At 42.3% G+C, this 27,875-nt stretch overlaps 1 protein-coding gene across 6 annotated transcripts in view; it reads right to left on the reverse strand.

Annotated features, from left to right (window-relative positions):
* RECK (reversion inducing cysteine rich protein with kazal motifs) overlaps positions 1 to 27,875 on the reverse strand; it is a 381,558-nt gene that overhangs the window by 23,640 nt on the left and 330,043 nt on the right. For all 6 annotated transcript variants that reach the window (XM_033929631.1, XM_033929632.1, XM_033929629.1 and 3 more), the window contains 4 exons: positions 23,161 to 23,353; positions 18,202 to 18,412; positions 13,899 to 13,972; positions 3,649 to 3,804 (listed from right to left, as the gene is read on the reverse strand). In XM_033929631.1, coding sequence (XP_033785522.1) covers positions 3,649 to 3,804; positions 13,899 to 13,972; positions 18,202 to 18,412; positions 23,161 to 23,353 — 634 coding nt within the window. The remainder of the gene's footprint in view (positions 1 to 3,648; positions 3,805 to 13,898; positions 13,973 to 18,201; positions 18,413 to 23,160; positions 23,354 to 27,875) is intronic.

Below are 27,875 nucleotides of genomic sequence, written 5' to 3' on the forward strand. Positions count from 1 at the left end.
TTACATGTTCAGACGACTGGCATGGCCTTTTACTTATTCACAGTATATGCCCCCAATATTACGAGCATGCTTTTTTTTTCATAAACTAGTACAAGTGTCTCTTCAACAACCCCAGTTACCAGTGGTAATGGCTGGGGACTTCAATCAAGTACTAGATCCCTTGCTTGATAGGTCCTCTCTGCGGTACAGGAATGTTTTAAGCTCCCGTAAATATTTATCCTTTTTATGTGAAGCACTTGAGTTGGTGGATCCCTGGCGTCTCTTGAACCCTATGGTAAAAGACTACACTCATCTTTTGAGGGCCCATGGTACTATGTCCAGAATTGATTATGTACTGTGTTCCAACATCTTTTTCCCAAGGGTCACTAAAGTGGATATAGGCCCCATTCTGGTTTCTGACCATGCTATTTGTGAGGTGGAATTTGACTCAAACTTATCCCGCCCCACTGACTAGGTGGAAATTTCCCTCGCATTTTCTATAGGATAGGCAATTTCAACAGGAGGATTATGCTAACAATAATGAACAGCAAAGAATAATCCTATTTTGTATTGGGAGACTCTAAAAGTGGTTTTCTGAGGAGATATTATTCAATATATGATCATGCAAGCCAGGCATATATCTCAGGGCATAATCCATTTAGAGAAACAACTCCGCAAAGCAAAACTGCAATACTTTTGTACTCCCTCTGTGGGCACAAAGGAAACGTACTTAGCCACCCAGACATCACTCAATGCACTGATACATGAACACACACAAAAAAAACAAATCTTCCTCTAATTGGAGACCTGACTTAATAGACTACTTAGACTTGGATCTCCCACATCTAGATGCTGCACAAGTGGCACAGCTTAATGTCCCCCCCCCCTAACAGTGAAAGAGATGCAGGCAGCGATAAAGAGGTCACGTAACTCGACAGCTCCAGGGCCTGATGGCGATATGTCTGAATTTTATAAAATATTTCAACAGCTTTGTGTGCTGTTGTTGTCCTATTTGGACCAGGTGATAATGGCAGGTCAGTTCCCCTCTGGATCCAATATTGCCTATATAACTTTGATTCCTAAACCTGGAAAAGATCTCTCTCAACTGGAATCGTATAGACCTATATCGTTATTAAATGTAGATTTTAAATTCTTGTCTAGAGTATTAGCTGATAGGCTCTCTACTCTTCTTCCTGCTCTCATATGTGCTGAACAAGTAGGATTTGTAAAGGGGCACAAATCGTTCGTTAATATACAGAAGGTATTGATGTCTATAGCACACTGTGAGCACACTTCCCTTCCAGTGACTTTGGTAAGTTTAGAGGCTTTCAACAAAGTGCATTGGGACTATTTATTTAATCTTTTGCAGTATATAGGAATTTCAGACTGGTCTGTACAAGCTCTCCAGATGCTCTACTGTGACCCGGAGGCCTCGGTGTTGGTGAATGGGCTGCCCACCAGCACGTTTTCCATACATCGGGGGCACTTGACAGGGTTGCCCCGTGTCACCCTTGCTCTTTTTGTTATACCTTGAGCTTTTTCTCTGTACAGTGCAGAAGGATGGGGATGACATTTTGTTGGTCCTTTCCCAGGTGCAATCATCACTAACTAATCTTTTAGGACTATTTGATGAATTTGGATTTTATTTGAGATTCCAGCTAAATAAACAAATTGGTGGTCCTACTCTTAGATCCTTCAGTACATTCTGGCTAGCAAGGAAAGACGGTCTCAAATATTTGGGAGTCTGGGTACCTCGTGACTACTCTCAGCTGTACACTCTCAATGTCTCTCTGCATCTGTGTCATATGGTACAGAAATTTTCGGTATGGAGAGCGCTTCCCCCATCTTTATTAGGTAGGATAGCTCTCTATAATATGTTGTTGTTGCTATGCTGGCTTTATTCATTCCAAATGTTGCCTTTATTTCTTGCTGAGCATACCCACAGGCATATTATCTGTATTCTGAATAGGTTAATCTGGAATGGTAAAAAGTCTAGTTTGTCTTATAAAGTGGTAGTGTCTCCATGAGATAAAGGGGGATTGTGACTTTTGAACATTCAAATCTTTGTGGTTGCCTGTCAGCTTCATCATATCAATAACTGGTTTTGGAATCTCACTAAATTTTCATTTACGTCAGCAGAGATAACTACACCATGCCCCTACCATTTTAATATGCTATTTCATGCATCTTTGAAGCACCTCCGTCCCATCTTGTGCACATGACCTGGAAGTGGCTCTATGTCTTGCTAAAGATTTCTCCCACTATTTCGCCCTTGCTCCCTATTTGTGGGAACCCTGATTTTGAGCCAGGGAGAACCTCCCAGACATTTCAACATTGAGTGGCTAGGGGGTCTTACTTATCCTTTTCATGTGCTTAAGGAGGATAGTTCTATCAAATCTTTTCAGGATCTGCAGGCCAAATTTTTTCTGCCTGCCTCAAACAACTATGCGTATTGGCAATTGCGACATTATGTTCGTGCACTGCCACATCTAACCTGGACCTCAGATTTTTTTGAACATTTTAAAGAGGTTCTCTGCCTTGGAGTACAACTGATATACCTTTACGCTTTTATCATCGTGGCTTGCAATGGACCTCAGATTTTTTTGAGCAACTTAAAGAGGTTTTCTACCTCGGGGCCCAAACTGATATACCTTTTCGCTTTTATCTTGTTGACTGATCTAGGTGTGTTGATTCCAGAGGATAAATTTAAAACAGTATCTTCATATGCTGTCTACTTTGCATCTGCCAGTCTCCCTTTGGGAAACTGGTTACAAGATGGCCCTGTGCCTTTATATCTCACTCACCTGAGCCCCCAAAATTACCATTGGCCAATACTCTGTGTGTCCGAAGTGTAGTCATTCTGCCGCTGCATTAGGGCATATGTTTTATTCTTGTTCTTTCATACAACATTTTTGGATGAGGACTGGCAGGTGTGATGTAAACCAACTCCATTGCTACTATTCTCTTAATGTACAATTGTGGCTCCAGTTCCTAAAGGGTTAAGAGACTTTTTAAAAACTCTGATACATTGGTTAGCTTTGAACTCTCCTTCACTGACCCAGTGGAGAGCCCTGCTCATTCAGTATCTGCAGATGGAAAGACAACAAATCCCTGACTTGGACATTCCCACAGGGTGAAAGCTGCAATCCACGTGGGAATCTTTTTGGAACTCACTGACTCCAGTTGCCCGGAGTAGACTGTTGAACTTGTGAGTACTCTAGTTGAAATTGTTTATATTTTTTCCTTGAATTATAGGAGGGTGGTGTGGGGGGAACTGGAAAATGATTGTTGACATTTTTGTTGATGTATTTCTTTTCCTGGCTATTGCACAATGCCTGTTGCAATTTTCATCTTGTTATGCTGTGTTGTTTCTCATTAAAATATGTATTAAAAAATAAAAACACACTTGCAAGTTCCTCTGATGTGGAATAGTCACAGGGAGCCTATTCCATTTCCAAGGGGCCCATGCATGAAAAGGAACACATATAGGTACAGTAATAAAACAGTTTGCATAAAATTCATATAATAAAAATCAAGCAGCAAAATTTGCCACAAATAAATACAAATATATTAGCCATACTTCCTCTTATTCAGTTTTCAGTCTCCCAAACATTACATTTTAGTCACCACGTTAAGCAAAAAAATAAATATAAAACCATCAACTCTTACCTGTAGTGCTTTTGGATGCTTATCAACAGGAATAATTAGAATAACAATTTCATTTTCTATACTTAAATAACCAAACACATCACACTGCGGAACTGAAATATGTAGACGGATTTTTTCAAGTATGTCAAGGATGGTGATTGGCTTTTTATTTGTCACCTAAATGAAGAATGAGAACTTTATTACACATATAATCTAGTATAGTAATGACATGTAAAATCAAACTTAAGTGATAGTAGATTGCCTTCTCAAAACTATACATGTGTTAAATAAAACCATAGCCCTTGAGAAACACTTCTATGAAGGACGTGTATATCTCTCTGTGTGTGTGACATGAGATATATATTAAGCCCGGTCCTGGTGTCATGGTTATTTTGATGGGCTAATAGATGAAATAGTATGCAAAACATATCTTGAGACCTGCAGGAATATGGTTACAGCATGTCTTGGACAGATCTTGAAGAATTGAGTAGAACTAGATTAACTCCCTTCACTGATCTCACAAAAAAACTTTTTGATTTGCAACAAGAGTCTGCAGAAAACATTCAAAATTTCACTATATAATGTGGATGTAGGGGTCCGGGATTTCTGACCACAGACTAGGTGAATCTACTCAATATTAGGTCTACAGGTTTTATTCTGACCAAACTAATGAACTCATGTTAGGAAAAGGTTTTAGGGTCAAAAGCCATGAATTTGATATACCACCTTTCTGTGGTACAACGAAAGTGGTTTTCATATACTATATATGCAGATATTTTTGTCCCCAGTGGGCTCACAATCTACATTTTGTACCTGGGGCATTGTAGGGTTAAGTGACTTACCCAGGGTCACAAGAAGCTGCACTGGAAACTGAGCCTGACTCTCCAGGTTCTCAGCCCACTGCACTAACCATTAGACTTCTCCTTCACTTCCATATAAAAATACATTAAAAAAACTGTGCAAATTCTTACCACATAGGAGTTTTTAAATACATCTTTGTTCTTAAAAATACAAAAGCAAAACTGTGTACAATCCATACATAGGCATGGGCGCCTGAGCAGTATTTTTTGGTAGTAGAAGATCCTTTCTGAGATTATTTAATCCCTTTGCTATAAACTTCATACCAAAGAAATTTGTATTCTCTACAATATATTTAAAGCAAAATAATATAGTTTTCATCAGGCATACCAAGACATATCATATATCATCAGTTTTAGTATGTCATGGTTACCCAAAATCCCTCTCAAATCGAGAGATGTCTAACTATACCACACTATGTATGTACCGTATATAACACAGATTTTGTAGTCAAAGATTTATTTCAAAATTTATATATTGTCTAAAACCTAGGCGGTTTCCAAACAACCATACATAATTAAATATAAGATATTTATATTTGACCACATTCCAAGTGAATCCATATAATATCAAGGGTACAGTGTAACAGGTAACAAACAAACAGAGAGGAAGTGACGTCATCTTGAGGAATGATGGCTTAACTTTTCAGCTCCGTTGGGTCTTGTCCTTTGTAATAAAGGAAATACCTTTGGTAGCAGTCAGGGAAGCTTAAATGGTGCTGCACAATAGCGGAGTGCATGGCGAATAAGAAGAAGCTGGAAAAGTTCCAGTTTCCAGGTACTGTGAGTGTTAAACCCCGGTAGGCCCTACCAAATGGCGCAGCAAACCTCGGCAGCTCAGGCTGGCCAATCTAAGGCTCCTCCATCAGAGGGTGAGTTGCTAGCTGCAGGGAATGTAGAGCAATGGTTCCAGGAATTAAAAGCTGAAATGGTGGGAGTGCGAGCGGATGTCAAGGCAGCTCTAGCTGAGATGGGGTGGGCGAGTTGTGGGGTTGTGTGGCAGCCTCTAAAGATCGCATCGAGCACATGGCGACAGCTATACAGGAGACTAAAACTGTGGCTGAGTCGGCAGTGGCACAACTAGAGGTCTTGCAATGTCAAGTGGAGGATTTAGAGAACAGATTCTTACAAAAATAACTTACATTTCAAGGGTATTGCTGAGGCTGAACGCTATAAAGATGTCAGACAAGTGGTACAAGAGTTCTGCAGCTACCTGCTGGGAGAGGAGGATAGTGTGGACTACTCCCATATAATATTACACCGGGCTCACAGAAGCTTGGGCCCTGCTTGGGGGGCGGGCAATCGTGATATAATAGTCTGGAAAATAGTCTGCAAAAATATAATAGTTTGGAGATTTTCTGTTGAAAGAGAAGATTTTACAAGCAGCGGGACGCAACACATCTATCACTTGACAGGGGATCTCAGTAGGAGTTTACCAAGACTTAGCTTCTGTCATACTCCAAAAGAGGAGAGCGTTTCTCTATGCCCTTCGTGATCTTGTAAGTGTCTATCATATCCCCTCTAAGTCTCTGCTTCTCCAGCGAAAAAAGCCCCAGTCTCTCTAATCTTTCAGCGTATGAAAGGTTTTCCATACCTTTTATCAAACGCGTCGCTCTCTTCTGAACCCTCTCGAGTATCGCCATAACCTTCTTTAGGTACGGCGACCAATATTGGACGCGGTACTCCAGATGTGGACGCACCATCGTCCGATACAACGGCAGGATAACTTCTTTCGTTCTGCTTGTAATACCCTTCTTGATTATTCCTAGCATTCTATTCGCTTTCTTAGCGGCCGCTGCGCATTGTGCCGACGGTTTCATTGTCATGTCAACTATTACCCCCAAGTCCCTTTCTTAGGTACTCTCACTCAATAATAGCCCTCCCATCGTGTAGCTGTACCTCAGGTTTCTGTTTTCTACGTGTAGGACTTTACATTTCTCTACATTGAACTTCATCTGCCATCTCGTCGCCCACTCCCCTAGTTTGTTCAGGTCCCTTAGTAAATCTTCACAGTCCTCTTTAGTCCTAGCCCCATTAAATAGCTTAGTGTCATTTGCAAATTTTATTACTCCGTTCTTCGTCCCTGTTTCTAAATCATTTATAAATACATTGAAAAGCAGCGGTCCAAGCACCGACCTCTGCGGAACACCACTCATGACCTTCCTCCAGTCCGAGTAGTGGCCCTTAACTCCTACCCTCTGCTTCCTGCCAGCCAACCAATTCCTGATCCATCTGTGTACGTCTCCTTCCACCCCATGGTTCTTTAGTTTCCGAAGTAGGCGTTCATGGGGTACCTTGTCAAAGGCTTTTTGGAAGTCTATGGGGTCTCCTTTGTCCATCCGTTTGTTAATTCCTTCGAAGAAGTGCAATAAGTTCGTCAGGCACGATCTTCCCTTGCAGAAGCCATATTGGCTTGTTATCATAAGTTTATGCCTCTCTAGATGCTCCTCGATGCTATCTTTTATCAGTGTTTCCGCCATTTTCCCTGGAACCGAGGTCAAACTTACCGATCTGTAGTTCCCCGAGTCACCTCTCGATCCCTTTTTAAAGATGGGCGTAACATTGGCTATCTTCCAATCCTCCGGAATCACGCCTGTTTTCAGGGATAGATTACAAACCTGCTGTAGTAGTTCCGCTATTTCCTCCTTCAATACTCTAGGGTGGATTCCGTCTGGGCCCTGCGATTTGTCAGTTTTTAATTTTTCTATCTGCCTGTGTACGTCCTCAAGGCTTACTTCCATGGATGTTAATTTTTCTGCTTGGTCTCCTTTGAAGATTTGTTCAGGTTCCGGTATGCTGGATGTGTCTTCTTTTGTAAATACTGACGAAAAGAACATGTTTAGTCTTTCTGCTACTTATTTCTCCTCCTTCACCACCCCCCTCCTATCTCCGTCATCCAGTGGTCCCACCTCCTCACTAGCCGGTTGTTTCCCTTTAACATATCTGAAGAACGGTTTGAAATCTAATGAAAAAAGAAAAAAAGAAAAATAACCCTAATTATAATGCATGACCCTCATATTATTCAGAAGAACACAAAAGAAACCCTAAAGATAGGGAGGTGAAAAAATCACAAAATGCAAAAGACCTCCCAAAACCCCAAGAATAAAAATAGGTAAGGGGGAGAGACAAAGTCAAAGCACGAACAACTAGCTTAAACAAAATAATATTGTGAAAATTGGAGAGCCCTCAGTCACACAGCCACCTACTGGGAAGTCCCAGAGAAAGGCTGTCACTGGCTTACACCCAAATGGGTGTCAACTGTGAAACATCCCTGGGCTCTCTCCGTGTGAATTTTATAAATAAAGTGCACCCAAAAAGTGCAAAGTGTGAAAAATATATATGTAAATCAATCAAAAAACACACTTTCATAACATGATTTGCATTTGTCTCTGCCCCTTAACCAGGGGGCCAAAAGGAAAAGCAAGTGTCCAAATTCGACCAAGCAAATCACAAACTGGAAGTACTTAGCTTCTCCTTGTGACAAACAGCCAGCAGATAACTTCGTCCAACGGGACTCCGTTTCAGGGGTGCACACCCCCTTCTTCAGGAACAACTGGACTGCGCTGAGTCTCGCAATTCTTCCGACCCAGCTTGAAAAGCAAAGAGGAAAATGGCACTCAACCGAAATGAACGCCTCCAATTTAAACTGCAGACCAAAGCGTCATTGGCTAAGCGAGTCAGCTGACTCGCCTAGATCGTGAGCAAATGTCCGTAAAAAAATGATGAAAAACCAAAAAATTGTATACAGGCTAAATCGCCAAAAAACTGCCCAAAGAGGGGAAAGAAAATTAGAAACTTGGACCCCAAGCCAGCAACTATTAATAAGTATACTGCCATTCAATATAATCATTGTGTCCATTGGGGGTGAGAGTTTGGAGTTCAAATATCCAATACTGTTCCCTTCGTTGTAGCCAGGATAATTTGTCCCCCTGATAATCTTCAAATATTTGTTCAATAATGAACCAACGCAAATCCTGAAAAATATGCCCTCTTTGGATGCAATGAGGGACCAGAGGAGAATTCGTAAATTGAGTATTAATTTGTGAACGATGCTCTATTAAGCGGGTTCTGACAGCTCTTTGAGTCCTGCCCACGTATATCATACTGCAAGGGCATGTAATGACATATACTACCCACATGGACTTACAGGTAGTAACTGATTTGAAGATATAAGATTTATTAGTTCTAGGATGACACCACCTGTTACCTTCCATAGTAGTCTTACAAATATCACAAGTGTCACTACATTTGGAATGATGACCTTCACGAATAAGAGTCCCCCTGGTCGCCGTATGTCTAGAGTGCACCACATGATCTGCAATGTTTTTAGTACGGGAATATGCTATGCGTGGAAAATTTTGGAAAATTGAATGCAATTGAAGAATGTACCAATGTTTCCTGATACTATGAGCAACAGAAGCAGCCTGATCTGAAAAAGTTAAAACGCAGGTGATACCAGTATCTTCTTGGGTAGAACCGGTGGAAAGTAGCAGATCCCTGTTGGCATACAGAGCTCTATTATAAGCATTATGTAGAACTCGATGGGGATATCCCCTCTCTTTAAACCTGGCATATAATTTCCTAGCTTGAATGCGAAACTCATTGACATCAGTGCAAAGCCTTCAAATCCATAGGAACTGGCTTATAGGCAAAGATTGTTTAAGTTTAGTGGGGTGACAACTGGTGTAACTTAAATAATTGTTAACCTCCACTGATTTTCTATATACTCTGGTGGTTAACATGTTTTCAGATTTGTTAACCCACACATCCAAAAAAGGAATTTGGTTGAAATCGGACACCATAGTAAATCTCAAATTGGGGTCCAAAGAATTAAGCCAGTCAAGAAAGTAAGGTAACAGCTCAGGGGGACATGTCCAGACATAAAAGACGTCGTTGATGAATCTACGCCATACTTTGATATACGAATACCAGGCAGAGGAATATAAAAAGCGTTCCTCAAATCTGGAGACGTATAAGTTGGCAATACTTGGGGCAGCAGCCGTGCCCATGGCGACGCCATGAGTCTGGAGAAAAAATTGGCGATCAAATTGAAAGTAATTGTTGTTCAATACTAACTGAGCCAGTTGAATTAGCAGATCCGCTGTGATCCGGTCATGATGGACTTCCTGCATAAATATTCCCGAAATAAGTTCTAAGGCAGCTGTCTGTGGTATATTAGAATAGAGAGATTCAAGGTCCATGGTGACAAGTATGTGAGTGTCTTGAATATCTGTAATATGCGTAATACAAGTCAAAAAATGTGTAGTATCCTTAAGGTAAGATCTTGCACGGACCACATGAGGTTTAAGAAACCAGTCAATGAATTTAGACAAAGGCTCTAGAACTGTGCCCCTAAGGGATACTATTGGCCTTCCAGGGGGAGGACTGATGTTCTTATGCACCTTAGGCACGATATAAAAGGTTGGGCGGCAAGAGGAAGAGAGTTTAAGGAATTTGGTCTCTGCCTTAGTTAATTGACCTTCTTCATATGCTTTATCCACTATAGTGGCAATGGTGGTAATAAGAGAGTCAGTAGGATCTCCTGAAAGAATGGAATAAAAGCGCATATCAGATAAATGCCTATTAACTTCTGTGACATACTGTTGGTTATTTAATATGACAATAGAGCCGCCCTTATCAGCAGGTTTAATCACGAATTGAGTATCTTTACTCAAAGCAACCAGGGCGGTACGTTCACAAGTAGTCAAATTAGAATAGCGCTTGCGGGGAATAGATTTTTCTAAGGTATCTAGATCCTTAAGAATTAACTCCCGAAAAGTATGTAAGGCAGGGTCTAACGGGCCTGGGGGAAGCCACTTGGAGGGGGCCCTGAAGATGGAACGATCCTCAATGTGAGGCTGTTTTTGAAAAAATAGCCTGATTTGTAAAGATCTTATAAATCGTTCGATGTTACTACGTGTGGTAAAGGGATCATACCGACAAGACGGAACAAATGAAAGCCCCCTGTTTAACACCCTCAATTGGTCAGAGGAAAGAGGAATCCAAGATAAATTATTCACAATTGATTGACTGGTCCCGATGACCTCGTCTGTGGGCGTGTTAATTGGTTCGAGTTGGGATACTGTCCTCTGTTGGACCCCCTGCCCGCTTGCCTGCCTCCTCTCTGTCTCCGTGCCTGCCCCGACCTCCCCTGGGTAAAAAAACCGGGGACTTGGATCTAACAATAAGCTCTTCTGTACCACTACTAGAGCCTGAGTCTAAATCCGTGAATGAATGCACTGGTGCTGGTACTGCATTGTGTTCTGTTTCTTTAAATGTCAACCATGAATAAATGTTGCCCTTCATGTAGTCGTCGGCATCTCGATGAAATTTATTAATTTTAGATGCCCGTGTCTTAGTTCTTAATTGATCTAATGATTGTTGAATGACTGGTAAGTTGTCTTGTAAAGATTGAAATGATTCTGGTTCTTTACGGATCTCTTCATGGACTTTTTCTGCCTGTACAGATATCTCTTGAGTAATCTCTTGAATAGTGTCTACAATAAGCATCATTAAATCAGTGGAACACTTGTTCAAAATTGATGCCCACTTGCAGAGAAAAATTTCTCTCTCAGTAAACAGCCCTGGAACTTTCTGTATTCGCAGGCCTCTGGGAATATATTGATGTTTAAGGTACTCCACAAGAGACATGCTATGTAACTCTAAACGGACTAGGCTGCGTTGCAGATTAATCCAAGTCTGTTTATTTTGAGAAAAGCCCACCAAAGGATTAGCTTGTCCATCATCTAATAAAGAGATGCGTTTTGAATATTGTACAACTTGGTCTGCAGAATAACACAGAGTACGTTGCCACTCCGGTACATCCATGGGTATAATAGTCAGAAGAACACAAAAGAAACCCTAAAGATAGGGAGGTGAAAAAATCACAAAATGCAAAAGACCTCCCAAAACCCCAAGAATAAAAATAGGTAAGGGGGAGAGACAAAGTCAAAGCACGAACAACTAGCTTAAACAAAATAATATTGTGAAAACGGCTGTTTGTCACACGGAGAAGCTAAGTACTTCCAGTTTGTGATTTGCTTGGTCGAATTTGGACACTTGCTTTTCCTTTTGGCCCCCTGGTTAAGGGGCAGAGACAAATGCAAATCATGTTATGAGAGTGTGTTTTTTGATTTATTTACATATATATTTTTCACACTTTGCACTTTTTGGGTGCACTTTATTTATTTATAAAATTCACATGGAGAGAGCCCGGGGATGTTTCACAGTTGACACCCATTTGGGTGTAAGCCAGTGACAGCCTTTCCTCTGGGACTTCCCAGTAGGTGGCTGTGTGACTGAGGGCTCTCCCGTTTTCACAATATTTTGTTTAAGCTAGTTGTTCGTGCTTTGACTTTTTCTCTCCCCCTTACCTATTTTTATTCTTGGGGTTTTGGGAGGTCTTTTGCACCTCATATTATTCAGACATTCAAATACTTGACAGGTATTAACATAGAATAAAATATTTTCCAGAGAAAGGCCATAATTTGAGGTTGAGGGGTGGTAGACTCAAGAGAAATGTATGGAAATTCTATTTTACGGAGAGGGTGGTGGATGCCTACATGTTCCCCCCGGCCTCCCGGTCTTACCTTCACTGAATTACAGCAGCAGAGCAGCCTGCACAGAGGATCACCGATGCTTTAGCGATCCTTGAAGGCTGCCGTCATCTTCAGGAGCACGTTCGCTCTGCCGCAATCCTACCCATGATGTCAGAGGAGGGGTGGGACTGCGGCAGAGTGAGTGTGCTCCTAAAGACAACAGCAGCCTGCAAGGATCACTAAAGCACCGGCGATCCTCTGTGCAGGCTGCTCCGCTGCTGTAATTCAGTGAGGTTAAGAGCAGGAGGCCAGGAGGAAGCCGGAGGACACCAGCACTTCCCGACTGACCCTCCCTCCTCACCTCCTAAAGCAGGAGCGGCAGTGGAGGGTCAGCAAGAGGCAGCGCTGCCGCTCCTGCTGTAGGAGACGAAGCATGGGAAGGAGGGTTGGACCCCGAATCAGCGAGGTTGATTTTTTCTATATACAAATCGATTTGAATCGGAAATCAGGCAGCACTAGTGCTCATTTCAATATTGAAGAACCCATTTGCATGTCAGTATCAGAAACTGTTAGAAACCTTGCTAAAGACAGAGATAAGCCGTTTTGATAATCCACCGCTAAAATGCCTGCAGGCTAAACCGTCAGGGAAACAGTTTAGCAACGGTGTTAAAGTTTTGAGAATCTGGGCTTAAAAGGCCAAAAACTACTAAAACCTGTAAAGGGAATTCAGGAAGCAAAAAGGGAATTAATCTGTACTACTCACATGAGGAAAAAAGCCAAAGGCAGTGAAGGCCACAAATAAAAAGTGTGCTAAAGACAGCACAGACAAATGTCCTTAGCTCTGCGGAAAGAAAGGAACTGCTACTGGTCCTGTGTGTGTATTGTTGGGCTGCCAAAAGCTTCTAGAAAATTAGAACACTGGGAATTGTCAGCAACAGGGCTTCGTTGGTGATGTCACCCACATGTGCTAATATAGCTGTCCTGCTTGTCCTTGAAGAAATAAGTTTCCACCATCACCACCAACCCCTCCCTTCCCCCCAAAAAAGACAAAAAACAAACAAACCCCTGGCTCTGTACATTTCTATGGTAGAAGAAGTTCCAGCTTCTGTAGCGTAGACACTTACATATAAAGAAACATAAGTTAGAGGAGTCCACTCATACTGCCTCTTCCCCTACTTCCTCACCTCCTGAACGGCCACAATCCCTCAAAATACTCCCTGCATCTGCCCCATCACCCACCAAAATGCCCCAACTCCCATATTCTCCTCTGACTAATCCAGTTCCAAAACCATCCCCCCCTTCAACTGGCTAGCCAACCTCCCAAACTACTCCAACCATAAAAACAATGCCCCCAAACCACCCTCAAAACTGTCTCACCTACAAAACAACCCTCTCTGCAGTTGTCACACTCCTTAAAGTTAACCTCATACATTCAAACACATATATACCCACCCCCAACACCCACCACTTCACAGGCACTACAAACAAAAGCCTATGTAGAGTTGGAAAGAATTCCATGAGCCATGCATTGCTTCTAACTATAATTAGATAAATTATTTTCTTAACCGCATATGGTGTAGTCATGCTCTGACATTTTTGTAACTATTAGCTTTGAACCCTTACGTAAATGCATGTGCGATTTGCAGAGATGTTATTTAGAGATTAAAAAAAAAAATTTAAATTAGAATAGCAAAATTTTAAAAGCTATTAACAGCAGACCACTTCTTTTCAACTGATCAACTTAATTCTAGTGAATAAAGGTCAAGTTTGAATTTCCTAAAAGAACAATGCTCAATTTACCGTCACTTAAAAATAAAATTCATCTTTATTCTATTGCATTAAAAGCTTTCATATTAGTTTCATTTTCACTTTTTACCTTTGCAAAGGTATCTAGTTTGTCCTTATCAAATAAAATTTTCAGCAATCCAGCACAAAGTGGGCAACAGGAACCTGTATAAGAAAAATAAAGAAATAGCATTACAATAAAAAGCAATGTTGCTCCCTTGTATTTTCTGCAGAAAGCAGGACTGATCAGGTACACAAATGGGTGATGACATTCAATGGTGCAGGACAGAAGTGTTCTCCCATATTTCAGAACTTCAGTTCAGAGTTCTGACCATATGTGGCCTTTCCTGCATGTAGCACTCTCCTTAGCTCCTCAATTCCAAAGTTAAAATAAGGCAACTCTTGGGAAGGTGAGTGGAATTGTGTGCCTGAACAATCCTGCTGTCTACAGAAAACATATGTTGACAAACAGGACTGAGTGAAGCACACAAGTACAAGAGGCTCCCAAGTTTAGGGTTTATTTTTAGTTATTTAAAAATGCATATTCTGCTTTATCAACATTTCTAGGCAGATTTTTGCAATTTTCAATAGTAGTCTGTACTAACAGACTGCAGGAATTATGAACTCAAAAGGGACAGATTGGCCAGAACAGCTTGACTGAAGGCACTGTTTGTGACTTAAACTTGGCCCAGGCAATGAGAAGTAAATGTATGGATCAAGGACCATGTTGCTGATATGCAGATGGTAACAACCAATGCAGACTTTAGCATGGCCACAGTGGCTGCAGTATCCTGTTCTGATGAGACTTCTGTTTGGAGCTGAGAAGAGTACCTACATATGGATAACATGCAATGTGATATGACAACAAATATGTGATACCTGCCAGTGAGCCTTCTTATAAGTAGCTCCCACACTGTGGAACTTAGTCCTAGAGTGACTACATCTAACTCGAGGCCTAGCCTAGCTCTTCTCTCAAACCTTTAATATATAAAGTAACTAACTTTACACTCATTTTGCACCTGTACTAGCTTGCAATACACATTGTAACTTAGACCAAAAGGTAAGCTTTCATCAAATCTAGGGCAGCCAAATATTCCCCTGGCTCCATCACTGTGATGACAGATCAAACAGTCTCCAACCGGAACCAAGGAACTCTCAGGGCCGCGTTGATGTGTTTGAGATCCAGAATGGGTCACCACTCCTCTGAGCCTTTCTTTGGCATGACAAAGTATATGAAGTATCTGCCCAAGTCTTCTGGAGGAACTGGTTCAATGGCTTAAATATCTAGCAAGCTCTGTAACATTGCTTGGACCTTTTCCGCATTCTCTGGGCGGCCAGACAGTGAATCCATGAACCAGTCAGAGGAAGAGCGTGCAAACTCTATCTTGTAACCCTCTCCGATAATCTCCAAGATTTCAGGCCTCTAGAAAGTCTGAGATCCGACCTCCAATATTCAGAAGAGCGGCTTGAGGGTAGTGACTTTTTGGCTGGCACTGTGGAGTGGGAACCTAAACCTTGGTTCCTCCAGTTCCTGGAGAATTTCTGTCTGGCACCTTGAAAAGCTCCCTGGACAGAGGCTCCTGTGGAATATTGGCGGGACCCACAAAAGGACCCCTGATCTGGCCTCTGGCTGCTTGAGGTCTGCTGTCTGGTAAAGAGCTTAGCTGGCGATCTTGTACACTGGCCATAAGATAGTCTAGGCCATTGCCAAACAGCATCTGTCCCCTGAACGGGGTCTGCTCAGCATTGCTTTAGAGGTTGAATCACTTGCCCATTGTTTGATCCAAAGCATATGATGGGCAGAGACAGAATATGCTGAGACTTTACCAATGACTCTGATTATATGACAGAGTGCATTTGCTAAGTAGTTGGAGTAGACTCGGCCTCCACCAGGTCCTGATTGTGTAGCCTGGAATGACAGGCGCATGCCACGAAGAAGACCATGGCTGCAGCCTTAATCTTTCTGAGGACCATATCTACTCTGTGGTCCTGCAGATCCTTCAAAACTATGCCTCCCTCACTTGGAAAGAAAGTGTGATTGTTCATATGGGCTACCAGGGAATCCACCTTTGGCATAGCAAACATTTGCTGAAATTCCGGATCCATGGGATACAGCTTAGTCATGGCTTTTGCCACCTTCAGGGGTCTCCCAGGGCTCTGTGACTAGGATCTTCATATCCAGGTGCCATGGAAAAGATGTGGGCTGAACCCAGACCCTGCTCAGAAGAAAACACTGAGGGGACTGAGTTTGCAGAGGGTCTATCTTCAGCTTTTGAAGGGACCAGATAATTATCTCAAGCAATGCAGAGGACTTAAAGAGTCAGTGAATGGAGGGGTCCTCTCTTTGGTCTATGGCCAATATTGCCTTCTGGTCCTCCATATGAGAGGCTGATTATCCCACTAGGGAAGCCTCTTTGAGACAGTAAAGGAATCACATCTGACCCCCCTCATCCCCTGAGTCCTTGTCAGATGGACCATCAAAGTCCAGAACAGCCTCTGCTCTCAGGGAAGACATGCTCTGGGCCGCTCGCCAGCAGACATGACAGATGGATTTCGGCCAGAGGAGATTACTGAACTCCGGGGTCGAGGCCTGTGAGGGCAACTCTCCTTCCCCCTTAGTATGGGGTGGGTAGCTTTTTCTTGGACTGCAGATGGAATTTACTTACTATGAAGGAAAACTCAGAAAATGGCTCAAAAAACAAAAGATTTATCTATGATTTGTTGGAAAACGAGATTTGGTGACAAATTAATTTTGTAATGGAGAGAAAGTTAAAGAAATAGAGTATAGGCGATGATATTAAATGGTTTGAAACTAGAAACATAGGTAGAATAGAGAGAAGAACTGGAGAGAGAATTTGTACAATTTTAGTTGCTATCCTTTATACTTAAGATGATACTTCATGACGATAATGATGTCAAATAATTCTTACCTTATAACATTTTTTAAAATCTACTCTGCAGAACTGATTTAACACTCCACTTAGGGTTAAATTTATTGAAGTATGTATGCAACCAAATTAGCACACATTTACTATAGGTCTCATTTTATATGAGACCTATTCACAAAAACATGTGCTAACAAAATCACTGCATGCTAATAAAGTAGCACACTTCAGTAAGTCATAAGAATAACAAAACTGTCCAGCTAGGTTTGACCAATGGTCCATCATGATCGGCATCCTTTCTCTAATAGTAACTAGTCTGGGTCACTCTGACTTACTTGTCAGATTCTGAATGCAGGAAGTCAAAAATGGATAAAATATTACTGAAGAACTCATTAACTTACCTGGAGCTAAGGTGGGGGAGACCTGGGGAGCGCAATTTATGCTAGTTTGCAAGATTTACAACCTGCCAGGGACTACCAGAGCATCAAGAGTAAATGGGAAAAGGAATTGCAGATTAATCTGGGACATTGGGATGTAGCCCATACTTTGAGGGTGACGCCTGGGATGACCCCCGTGTACTTGGTTGCGGGATATGTATTATAGGGTGACCTTACACGCTTATTACACTCGTACACAGATGTTTTATAGTGGAGGTCTTCCTATACCACTATATCATAAATGTGGGACGGGGGGTTCATACTTTGGGACATGCCTTTTGGTTCTGCCCCATTATTCAGTGCTTCTGGAGGCATATAATCTCTTATATGTCAGGGTTAATTGGGAGAGTCTTACGTAGTACCCCGGACCATTTTGTCTTGGATTTGCCAGAGGCTTTTGGCCATTTACCTAGGGGGCATCGAGCTTTGTGTAGGAAGATGAGTTTATTGGCCAGGAAATGTATTCTTCAGTGCTGGACGGTTCCGGACCCTCTGGCATATTGGTATTGGCTGAACCAATAGCATCAGTTGGTCATTTGGGAGGCGCGAGATGCCGGAGGGTCTAGGAAACGAAAGATGTTTTTGCATGGGAGCCTTATCTGCAAGTCTTACATCCTAAGGGTCGCAGTGCGGTTTTAAGATGGGTGTCCTAATTTGTTAGTTAGTTGGGTTGGGAGAGTAATGGTGAGTACTGGTGGGGCAGGGTGGAGAGTATCATGGGGGGGGAGAGGAGAGGGAGGGTTTGGGGTTTGAGGAGGGGAAATGGGGTGTATTGAAGGTTCTGGCAATTAGTCAAAGATAGGATAAGTGGTTCAGGTGGGGGGAAGGGGTGGTGTGACATTTTGGGGGTTCATAAGACTACAGGGCTTTGGAGTACCTTTCCATCCTCATTAATCTCACTTGCCCTATGTAGAGAAGGAAGGGGAGGGAGTTTGGTTGATTTTACTCTTTTATTATATATGCTTATTCTATTATTGTATATGATGCATTATTTGTACTGTGCACCTTTGGGGTGCGCTGGTGTTGTATTTGCTGTGTTTGCATCAATAAAAATTGTTTGAACCTAACTTACCTGGAGATATAACTGGTTTGCATCCTTTTGCTACAAGAGGAGGACATTTAACAGATGCACATTCTGTGTTAAAACTATAGCCTGAAAGTACTCCAACAGCCTGACACTGTCCATAATAATCCACTGCTATTCGGTCAGAATATGCAGCACAGACATTACTGTAGGTTTCACCATTGTGTCCACATACCGGCTCTACTGTTTTGCAGAATAACTAAAACAAACAGAACAGGGCAAAATCCTTAATAAAACATGATATTGTTTTCTCAGCAAAGAAATATAGAATATGTTAAGCATCCTAAGATCTATGTAGTAAATACAATTTACACCCTAGAACAGAGTTTCTCAACTTCTTTAAGCCAAGCACCCCCTAAGTCTAACCAATGTCAAATGAGTACCCCTGCCCAAGCACCGCCACAGACCCACCCAAGCTCTACCCCATACCTACCCAAGCTCTGCCCCGACATCATCCTCATAATAGTACTAATTGTAATGCAATTTCTTCCATTCATTTTTCATATAATCTTATTAATACATAATGGTAACAACAAAATTTAAAAAAAACCAAAACAAAGCACACTAAAAATGTTAATCATCATTTATATTTGGCTTTTTTCTTCAAAGAAGTCAAGGCAGATGACTTTAAAATATGCAATGTCACCTTAGTAACAACTATAAAAAATAGACAAAGTGCAAAATATAAACAGCAGATATACATTCTCATAACTGACGCATTTCGATCACTAAATTGAAAATAAAATAATTTTCCTACCTTTTGTTGTATGGTGATTTCATGAGTCTCTGGATGCACTTCCTTCTGTCTGTGCATCCAATATTTCTTTCTTTCTGCCTCCTGCATGCTTCCTCTCCTCCAGAACTCATTCCCTTCCCCAACCAACATCTCTCTGTCCCTCCATGAGTCTAACTTTTCTTCCTCTCTCCTCATACTATAATGAGTTTTACCTCATGCAAAGTTGTCATTTCTTTAATAAGACATTAACTATTTTTTTCTGCGGCCCTCCAAGCAGTGGTGTACCTAGCATATGTGACATCCGGGGACCATCATTTTTTGACACTCCCCCCCCATCTGTACGAAAAACATGATTTTTAGTAACAAGCCACACGTCACACATGAGTACCTAGGAAAAGGCAGCATCTTACATATTGCAGTGAGCAGTATAACATCAATACACCCATTGTAAAACTAAACAAGCCAGACTAGTATAGATCAATCCTACACCATCAATCCTAACAGAAAACCATGTCTTTCGAACACACAGAACACAGAAAACACCTTCGCCTAGTATGGAATATGTCATCACAAACTAACCCCTCCCCCTTTTACAAAACTGTAGTGTGGATTTTAGCCACGGTGGTAACAGCTCTGATGCTCATAGAATTCTGAGCATCAGAGCTGCTACCACCACGGCTGGTGCTAAAAAAACGCTCTGCAGTTTTGTAAAAGGGGGGATAAAATAGAAATACATAGACAAAGGTTAAACTGAACCAGCAAGAAGCTAGACTCTGCATACAATGCAACACCACAGAAACAATGACACATGTCTCCTAAAGCAATAAATAAATAGAAAATTTTTGTTCTACCTTTGTCTTCTCTGGTTTCTGCTTTCCTCATCTTCTTGTTACTATCTTCCTTCCATCCACAGTCTGCCGTCTCTCTGCCCCTATATGGCATCTTCTCTCCTTCTATGCCCCTTTCAGAAACTGTATGCCTCCCCCTTCCATCTCTCCTTTCACCCATCTCCTTCCCTCTCCCACACCTCTCTTCTATAATCCCTTTCTTCCCTCATTTTCCTTTTCAATTTATTTTCTGCATCCATCTAGATTACGTTCTTACTACCCTCTCATCAATTTCCTTTTATACTGTCTACCTACAGCTCGCCACCTCTTTCCCTCACCCCCTCCAGTATTTCCCTAACTCAATCCTTTCCCCCCCCCATCATATACCCTCCTTTTATTTATCCCCTTCTTCCATCATGTGCCCTCTTTCCCTACCCCTTCCATCTAGCTAAAGAAGCACTGCCTGGGCTTTGCAGTCCCCAGTTATGTCTCTAGCAGGATATATATTTCAAATCTGATATATTCTAATGACAAAATAGAAATAAAATGATTTTTTTCTACCTTTTGTTGTCTCTGGTTTCTGCTTTTATCTTCTTTTCACTCTTTTCCTTCCAGCGTCTGCCCTGTCTCTTCAATCCAGCATCTGCCCGTTCCATCCCTGTTTGTCTCCCCCTGCCATCTCTCCTCTCGACCCCCCCTTTGGTCTGGCATCCATCATCTTCCCTATGTTCCCTCATGGTCTGGCATCTTTCTCCTTTCATCTTTCTTTCCCTCCCCCCTGTGGTTTTTAGTATCTCTCTCTTCTCATTTCCTCCGCTCAGATCTGCTATCTCTGTCTCCTTCCCCGTTCTCTGGCATCTCTCTCTCCTCTCTCTCTTCCCTTTCCTTCTCTGGTCTTCCTTCTTTATTTTCTGCCTCCGTCTAAATTAAATTCTTTCTTACTATGCAGTCCTCGGTTTCCCTCTTTTCACTGTGTCTACCCACAGCATGCCACAGCATGCCCTTTCCTTCACCCCTCCACTATCTGTCTTCTTCCCCCATCCAGCATATGTCCTTTTTCTTTATCCCTCCTTCCATCCAGTATGTGTTCTCTTTCTCCACTTCCATTCAGCATTTGCTCTCCCTTCTCCCCACTTCCATCATCTGCCCTCTTCTCTCTCCCCACTTCCATCATCTGCCCTCTTCTCTCTTCCCACTTCCATCATCTGCCCCTTCTCCCCACTTCCATCATCTGCCCCTTCTCCCCACTTCCATCATCTGCCCCTTCTCCCCACTTCCATCATCTGCCCCTTCTCCCCACTTCCATCATCTGCCCTCTTCTCTCTCCCCCTTCTCTCCACTTCCATAATTTTCCCTCTTCGCTCTCCTCCTTCTCCCCACTTCCATCATCTGCCCTCTTCTCTCCCCCTTCTCCCCACTTCCATCATCTGCCCTCTTCTCTCTCCCCCTTCTCTCCACTTCATCATCTGCCCTCTTCTATCTCCCCCTTCTCCCCACTTCCATCATCTGCCCCCTTCTCTAAATCTCTCCATCCACCACAGATCCATCTCTCTCCCTTCCTCTCACCTTTCTGATTTTGGCAACAAGATCGGCAATGCCCCCTCCCCGCCCCACCCCTGCGATGACACTTTAGATCGGCAACAGGCCTCCTTCTATCCCCGGCATCAACAGGAACTTCAGATCGGCAACGTGGTGCTCAGTCCAAAGCTTCCCTCTGACTCAGCTTCCTGTTTCCGCCCAGGCAGTTCAGTCAGAGGGGAAGCTTTTGACTGAGCACCGCGTTGCCGATCTGAACTTCTGTTGATGCTAGGGGTAGAAGGAGGCCTGTTGCTGATCTTAAGTGTCATCGCGGTGGGGGGGATGCGTTGTCGATCATGAATTGTGTCGCTGGGGGCTGCTGATGCCGCTCATCGCCATTGCAGCCTAGATGCTGCCGATGGCCCCAATGTGATCTTGCTGGCCCTGCGTGGACCGGCACCGGATGACCCAGACCTGGCCGGCTGTGCACCCCCCCTAAGTTGTGCACCCGGGGCGGACCTCCTCCCCCCCGTCCCTTCCCTTAGTACGCCACTGCCTCCAAGTACCTACAAATCCAAAATGTGAATTATCTGAAATTATCAGAAGCAATTAAGGAAAGATTTATAAACTATGACTGTTATAGTTTATAAATCTTTCCTTAATTGCTTCTGATAATTTCAGCTATACTCAGCTGAAAGCAGTGCAACCTGCAGAAAGTGAAAAACTATGAAAGTATCAACTGCAAGAGACAAGATTTTGGACCAACTATTTTGAGGCCCTCTTCTTTATAATACCGAGGGCCTCAAAACAGTACCTGGCAGGCCGTGAGTTTGAGATCACTGCTCTAGAAATATTTTCTTTTTTTGCGAAGTGTAGCTCTTGGGGGACAATTTTTCAAACAGTGGAGGAAATGAAATTAGCTTATGATAAAATCTCTTGCTGGATCTTACTGAATGAATTAAAATTTAACCCTAGTAAAACAAACATCTTGGCAGATAATCATGAAATTGTCTCTTTTGATTCTGCATTAGAAATGGACACCTAGATTAATGAAATAGTCAAAAAGTCTTCTTTTCAAACTGAAATTACTCCGACAGCTCAAGCCTTTGATAGATTCATATTCAGAGCAGTATTGCAAGCTGTGGTATTAAATCAAATTGGCTACTATAATATATTGTTAGAGTATGTTAGAATTACAAGAGTCCAATATTAAAAGGATTAAAATAATCCAGAATGTGGCAGCAAAACTATTATTAGGTGGTAGTTGTTATGATAGGGCCAGTCCTTTGCTGGTAGAACTTTACTGGCTACTAGTTAAGGCAATGATCCATTTCAAATTATTGATGTTTATTTTAAAAATCTGATTTGGGTTAGCTCCTGACTATCGTCAAGGCATGTGTAGTTTTTATAAAAATTCAAGAAATTTAAGATCATAAAGGGAAACTAGGCTGACAATTCCTTCAGTTTCAACTCATCATAAAAATGATCATACCTCATTGGTCTGCAGTTGCCATGTGAAGTCAGGGACATTAAATGTTATCTTTCTTTCAGAAAAGCAGTTAAAAGTTTAACTTAGTTATCTATATAATGCCTTGTTAACATTTATTGCACTTCATATACTAAACTCAATAAAAAAAATTTTGAACTAAAAAAAAAAAAGTTTAACTTAATGGCAATGATTATTGTTTAAAAACATGCTAACACCTCTGGCTGAATATTGACTAGAATATTTTTTTTAATTCTTAAAGATACAGTGTAAAAACAAAACTTTACCCAAAATAAAACACTTGCAAAGTATACCATACTTCTTTTATATGACGTTCATATCAGAATCCATTGTATAACAATGAATCAACCATTCCATACCTGGCAAGAGCCCTTGTATGCTAATATTTTTCCTCTCTGGTATAATGTGCACATATTGATATGTTCCACATTTTCAGTATCACAAACAGGCTCATGGATCTGCTCACAATTCAACTGTCTTGGCATACATTCATGCTGGCTACAGCCAAACTTTTCATAACTGGTCAGGCACACTTGTTGTTTTGGAACACACCTGCATTAACACAATAAATGTTTTAATTATTAGTATATTACACATAAAAATATTATGATAAGATCTGGAGACATATCAGTACCAGAGAGGTGTGAGTTTTAGTGGTCAGTGCAATAGGCAGAAAATCAGGGAATCTAGGGTTCAAATCCCACATTAAGTGATCTTGGGCAACTCATCTCCTGTTGATCAGGTACCCACATAAATTGCAACCTCTTAAGGAATGGACTAAATTCTAATGCAATCTGCCTTGAGTGGGCTAAAATGACATATGCATTCACACTAAAAGTAGTGAAAAGGTGAAGGCACAGTGAATTTGCTGTGTATTGTCATGCATAACTAGTTTAAATTCTCAAGTACATTTATACCCTATAAGAGCTGGGTTAAGGATGCTATGGAAGCAGTGTTCATTTCCCCTAGAACAAGGGTATAAGTCATCACTTACTCGAGAGCACCACTGGCTAGTTCTAAGGTGCATGTTTACTAGTTTCTGGAGAAGGTTGCATTTAATTTAGACACTTTCGTTACATTGGACTAAATGTAGATTTCCTATTATGTTATTTCAAATGATACTTCAGTTTTGAGATTACTGGCAGAGAAACAATAAGCTATTGCTAAATCTGGGAAAAACTGAAGTTATGTTATTAATGCAATCTTCTGGTGTATCTGTGCTTATTGAAGCCAAATTGGATATGAAATGTCAAATTAAAACCTGTGTAAAAAAGACATTTTTAAAACTGATCCACTATCTTAACTGTTTTCCTATACTGATAATTTTTGGATAAGAACGTAAAAGCTGACATACTGGGACAGACTGCAAGTCCATCAAAGCCAGTATCCTGTTTTCAACAGTGTCCAATCCAAGTCATAAGTATGGGGAGGGGCCTGAGATCCTGACTGGGGGGTAGGGAGTGGACACCCCTTCTGCCGATTGTCACTCGGGGAGGGGGGAAGTCCTTCTGCCTGCCATTGCTGCTGCTCTCCTGCCTGCTTGTGGCATGGAAATCCCCAATCAGCTGAGCCGGAAGAACTTCCCATAACTTCCAGGCACAGCTCCTCCCCCTTTTACCAGCGATGCTCCATGTGAATATAATTTGCATGCTATTCATGCAGAGCATCACCTTTTGGAGAAAAATCACTCCTGCCATGGTATTTTTTATCATGGCATTGGAGCGTTGTGCATCAGAGCTTCAGGTTTTGAGTGCAACACCTTTAAGGGGATGTGGCTGGAAACAAAGAGACTGACTGCATGTTCCAGGTTGGTACTGCAGAGAAAAGGGTCTCCAGATGTAAAGATAGCAACTTCTGAATATGTACGGAGGCTCTGGCTAGCACTACTAGAAGATCATTGATTTATACATGGCAACAAAGGTGGCAGACAGGAAGCTGTAAGGGTGCATAAAGAATAAGCATTTTAGAGATACGAGTCCCTTTCCAGTTCAGTTCTGCACATATTGCAACGAACTGCTTATAAGCTTTCTAGGGCGAGGATTCTTTGGATTCTTTTTGGAAGCAGACCCTGAAGTTTGCAACCTGTATGAAAAGCTAGCCCTTAGTCTACTGATGATTTAGGTACACACAGGATTCCAAAAAGTGCAACAGCCAAGAACAACAACAAAAATCTCCAAGGAAACAGACACAAAAGGAAGCTGGTAGCTAGTTAATTAGCAAGTTGGGGAAGAAGCTCTTAGATCAGGGGTTCTCAACTCAGTTCCTGGGACAGACCAAGTCAGTCAGATTTTCAGGGTACCCAAAATGAATATGTATGAGAGATTTGCATTCAGTAGAGGTATAGTATACAAATTTATCTCATGCATATTGTGATCCCTCCAGGAGGTCTCACTGAGGGCCAGATTCTCTAAGCTCCAGTACTACGGTAAAAAAAAAAAAAAAAAAAAAAATACCATGGTGGGAGTGATTTTTGTTTTACTGGCAATTCTCAGCACAATAGAATGCAAATTATATGCATGCTATGTGTATGTAAAATGCCAATAAAGGGGGGGGGGGAGGAACTGTGCTCAGAAGAAAAATCCCTCGCACAGCTTCTTCTCCTGATTGTAATAAATAAATAAATGAATAAAATGCACCCCCTGCTCTCCCTGAACCAGCAAGCAGGGATAGCAGGGGCTCCTTTTTTTAATGGGTGAAACTGTTTGTGTGTGCACAACATACACATGAGCTGCACCTATAACCCCCTCCCCCCTCAAACATCTGGGTACTTTTTCTTCTGCTGCAGGGTGGGGGGAGGGAAACCCCCCAGCAGCAAGCACCCCCCTCCCCGACAACCCTCCCACCACACCAAGCCTGGTGGTCTGGTGGGCCATCCCCCCCCCCGACCCCCCATACCTTGTTTTCAGATGCTCTTTCCCTCCTGCCAGCAGGCCTGCCTTTTCAAAATAGCAGTCCTTCCCAGTGCATCCTTGGATGTATGGAGATGGGCCTAAGGCTCTGATTGGCCCAGGCACCTAAGGCCTCTCCCCCTAGTGCATCAATAAGAAGGTGAGTGCCGACTATGACAACTAGAGGACAAGATACAGGAACTAGAAGGACTTTACACCACGGAAGACCCAGTCAGGACAGCTGAAGATTTCACGAGCGAGAGACACATCGAGGAGGAAGTCAGGGAACTTGAGAAATTCATTGAAGAAGCATACAAGAGGAGGGTGGAAGAAAACGAGCTTCAGATGATAGAAGAAGCTACACCTACATCGAAGGGAGAACAAGAAGCAGAAGACCTCAAAGAAGACACCCACAAAGAGAAATTGACCAGTCGATGCCCAGAAGAAGAGAGAGCGAAGCACACCGAGGACATTGACCTGAGACCGAAGCGAACATTGAAGAAGGGAAAATCAGCGATCCTAGTGGGGGACTCGATCCTAAGGCATGTGGACAGCCACATAGCAGGAGGGAGGGAGGACCGACTGGTGACCTGCCTCCCAGGAGCGAGAACCAAGGACATCGTGGACAAAATTGGAAAGATCCTGGAAGGTGCGGAGACGGAAGAGACCGCAGTAATGATCCACATTGGGACGAATGATGTCAGCAGGAGAGACTACAAAAGAAGTTCGCTGATAGAACAGTTCAAGATTCTGGGAAGGAAGCTGAAGATGAGGACCCAGAAGATAGCATTCTCAGAGATCCTACCGGTACCGAGGGCAGATGTAAAAAGGCAGGATGAACTACAATCAATAAATGCGTGGATGAGGAGATGGTGTGAGGAAGAAGGATTCCACTTCGTGAGGAACTGGACGACGTTCTGGGGCAAGAGCAAGCTCTACAGGAGAGATGGATTGCACCTGAGCACAGCGGGAACTAGACTTCTAGCAAACAATGTCAAGAGAGGAATAGAACAGGCTTTAAACTAAGAAGAAGGGGAAAGCCGACAGTCGACCAAGCGTCGATGTTTCGGAAAAAGGTATCCCGTGAAGATACTGAGGGGAAAAAAGGCTGGGAAGAAACAATGGACAAATTACAGGAGTCGACTAACCAAGAAGAGAAGGTTAGAAAAATTGTAGCCAAAGAGAAGTATCTAAAGACCGAAGCACAGGGAAAGGAACTAAAGGCAGCAAAATTCCAGGAGCTAAATTGCATATATACTAATGCAAGGAGCCTAAGAAACAAAATGGGGGAATTAGAAGCCATGATCATTGCGGAGGACATAGACATCATTGGAATCTCTGAAACATGGTGGAATGAGGAAAGCAAATGGGATACAGCACTGCCGGGGTACAAGCTCTATCGCCAGGACAGGTCAGGACAGAAAGGCGGTGGAATAGCACTATACATAAAAGAAAGCATACAATCGACAAGAATGGACACAGCGGAGACGGCCAACAAGCTAGAATCACTATGGGTTAAAATACCAGGAAGGAAAGGGCCTGAAATAAAGATAGGCCTATACTATCGTCCACCCGGACAAACCGGAGACATCGATGAAGAAATGGAAGCCGAGATGAAGCGAGAATGCAAAAGCGGTAACACGGTTATTATGGGAGACTTCAACTACCCTGGGATAGACTGGAGTCTCGGAAGCTCAAGATGCGCTAGGGAGACAGAATTTCTGAAGGCTGTACAAGATTGCTTCATGGAACAGCTTGTTAGAGAACCGACAAGAGGAAATGCCACTCTGGATCTAATCCTAAATGGGCTAAGGGGACCTGCAAAGGAAGTGGAAGTAGTGGGACCGTTGGGAAACAGCGATCATAATATGATCAAGTTCAAGATGGAAGTAGGAATACTGAAAGGAAAGAGAACCATAGCGACAAACTTTTAACTTCAGGAACGGTAACTACGAAGCAATGAGGGGAATGGTAAAGAAGAAACTTAGGAACACTTCCCAAAAATGGCAGACGGTAGAACATGCCTGGTCCTTTTTCAAGGACACGGTGAGCGAGGCGCAAAATCTATATATCCCCAGATTCAGAAAAGGGTGCAACAAGAGTCGAATAAAAGACCCGGCGTGGATAACTAAAATAGTGAAGGAAGCGATAAGCAATAAGAAAAATTCATTCAGAAAATGGAAAAG

This window comes from Geotrypetes seraphini, chromosome 2 (genome assembly GCF_902459505.1).
Source record: "Geotrypetes seraphini chromosome 2, aGeoSer1.1, whole genome shotgun sequence".
Lineage (NCBI taxonomy): Eukaryota > Metazoa > Chordata > Amphibia > Gymnophiona > Dermophiidae > Geotrypetes > Geotrypetes seraphini.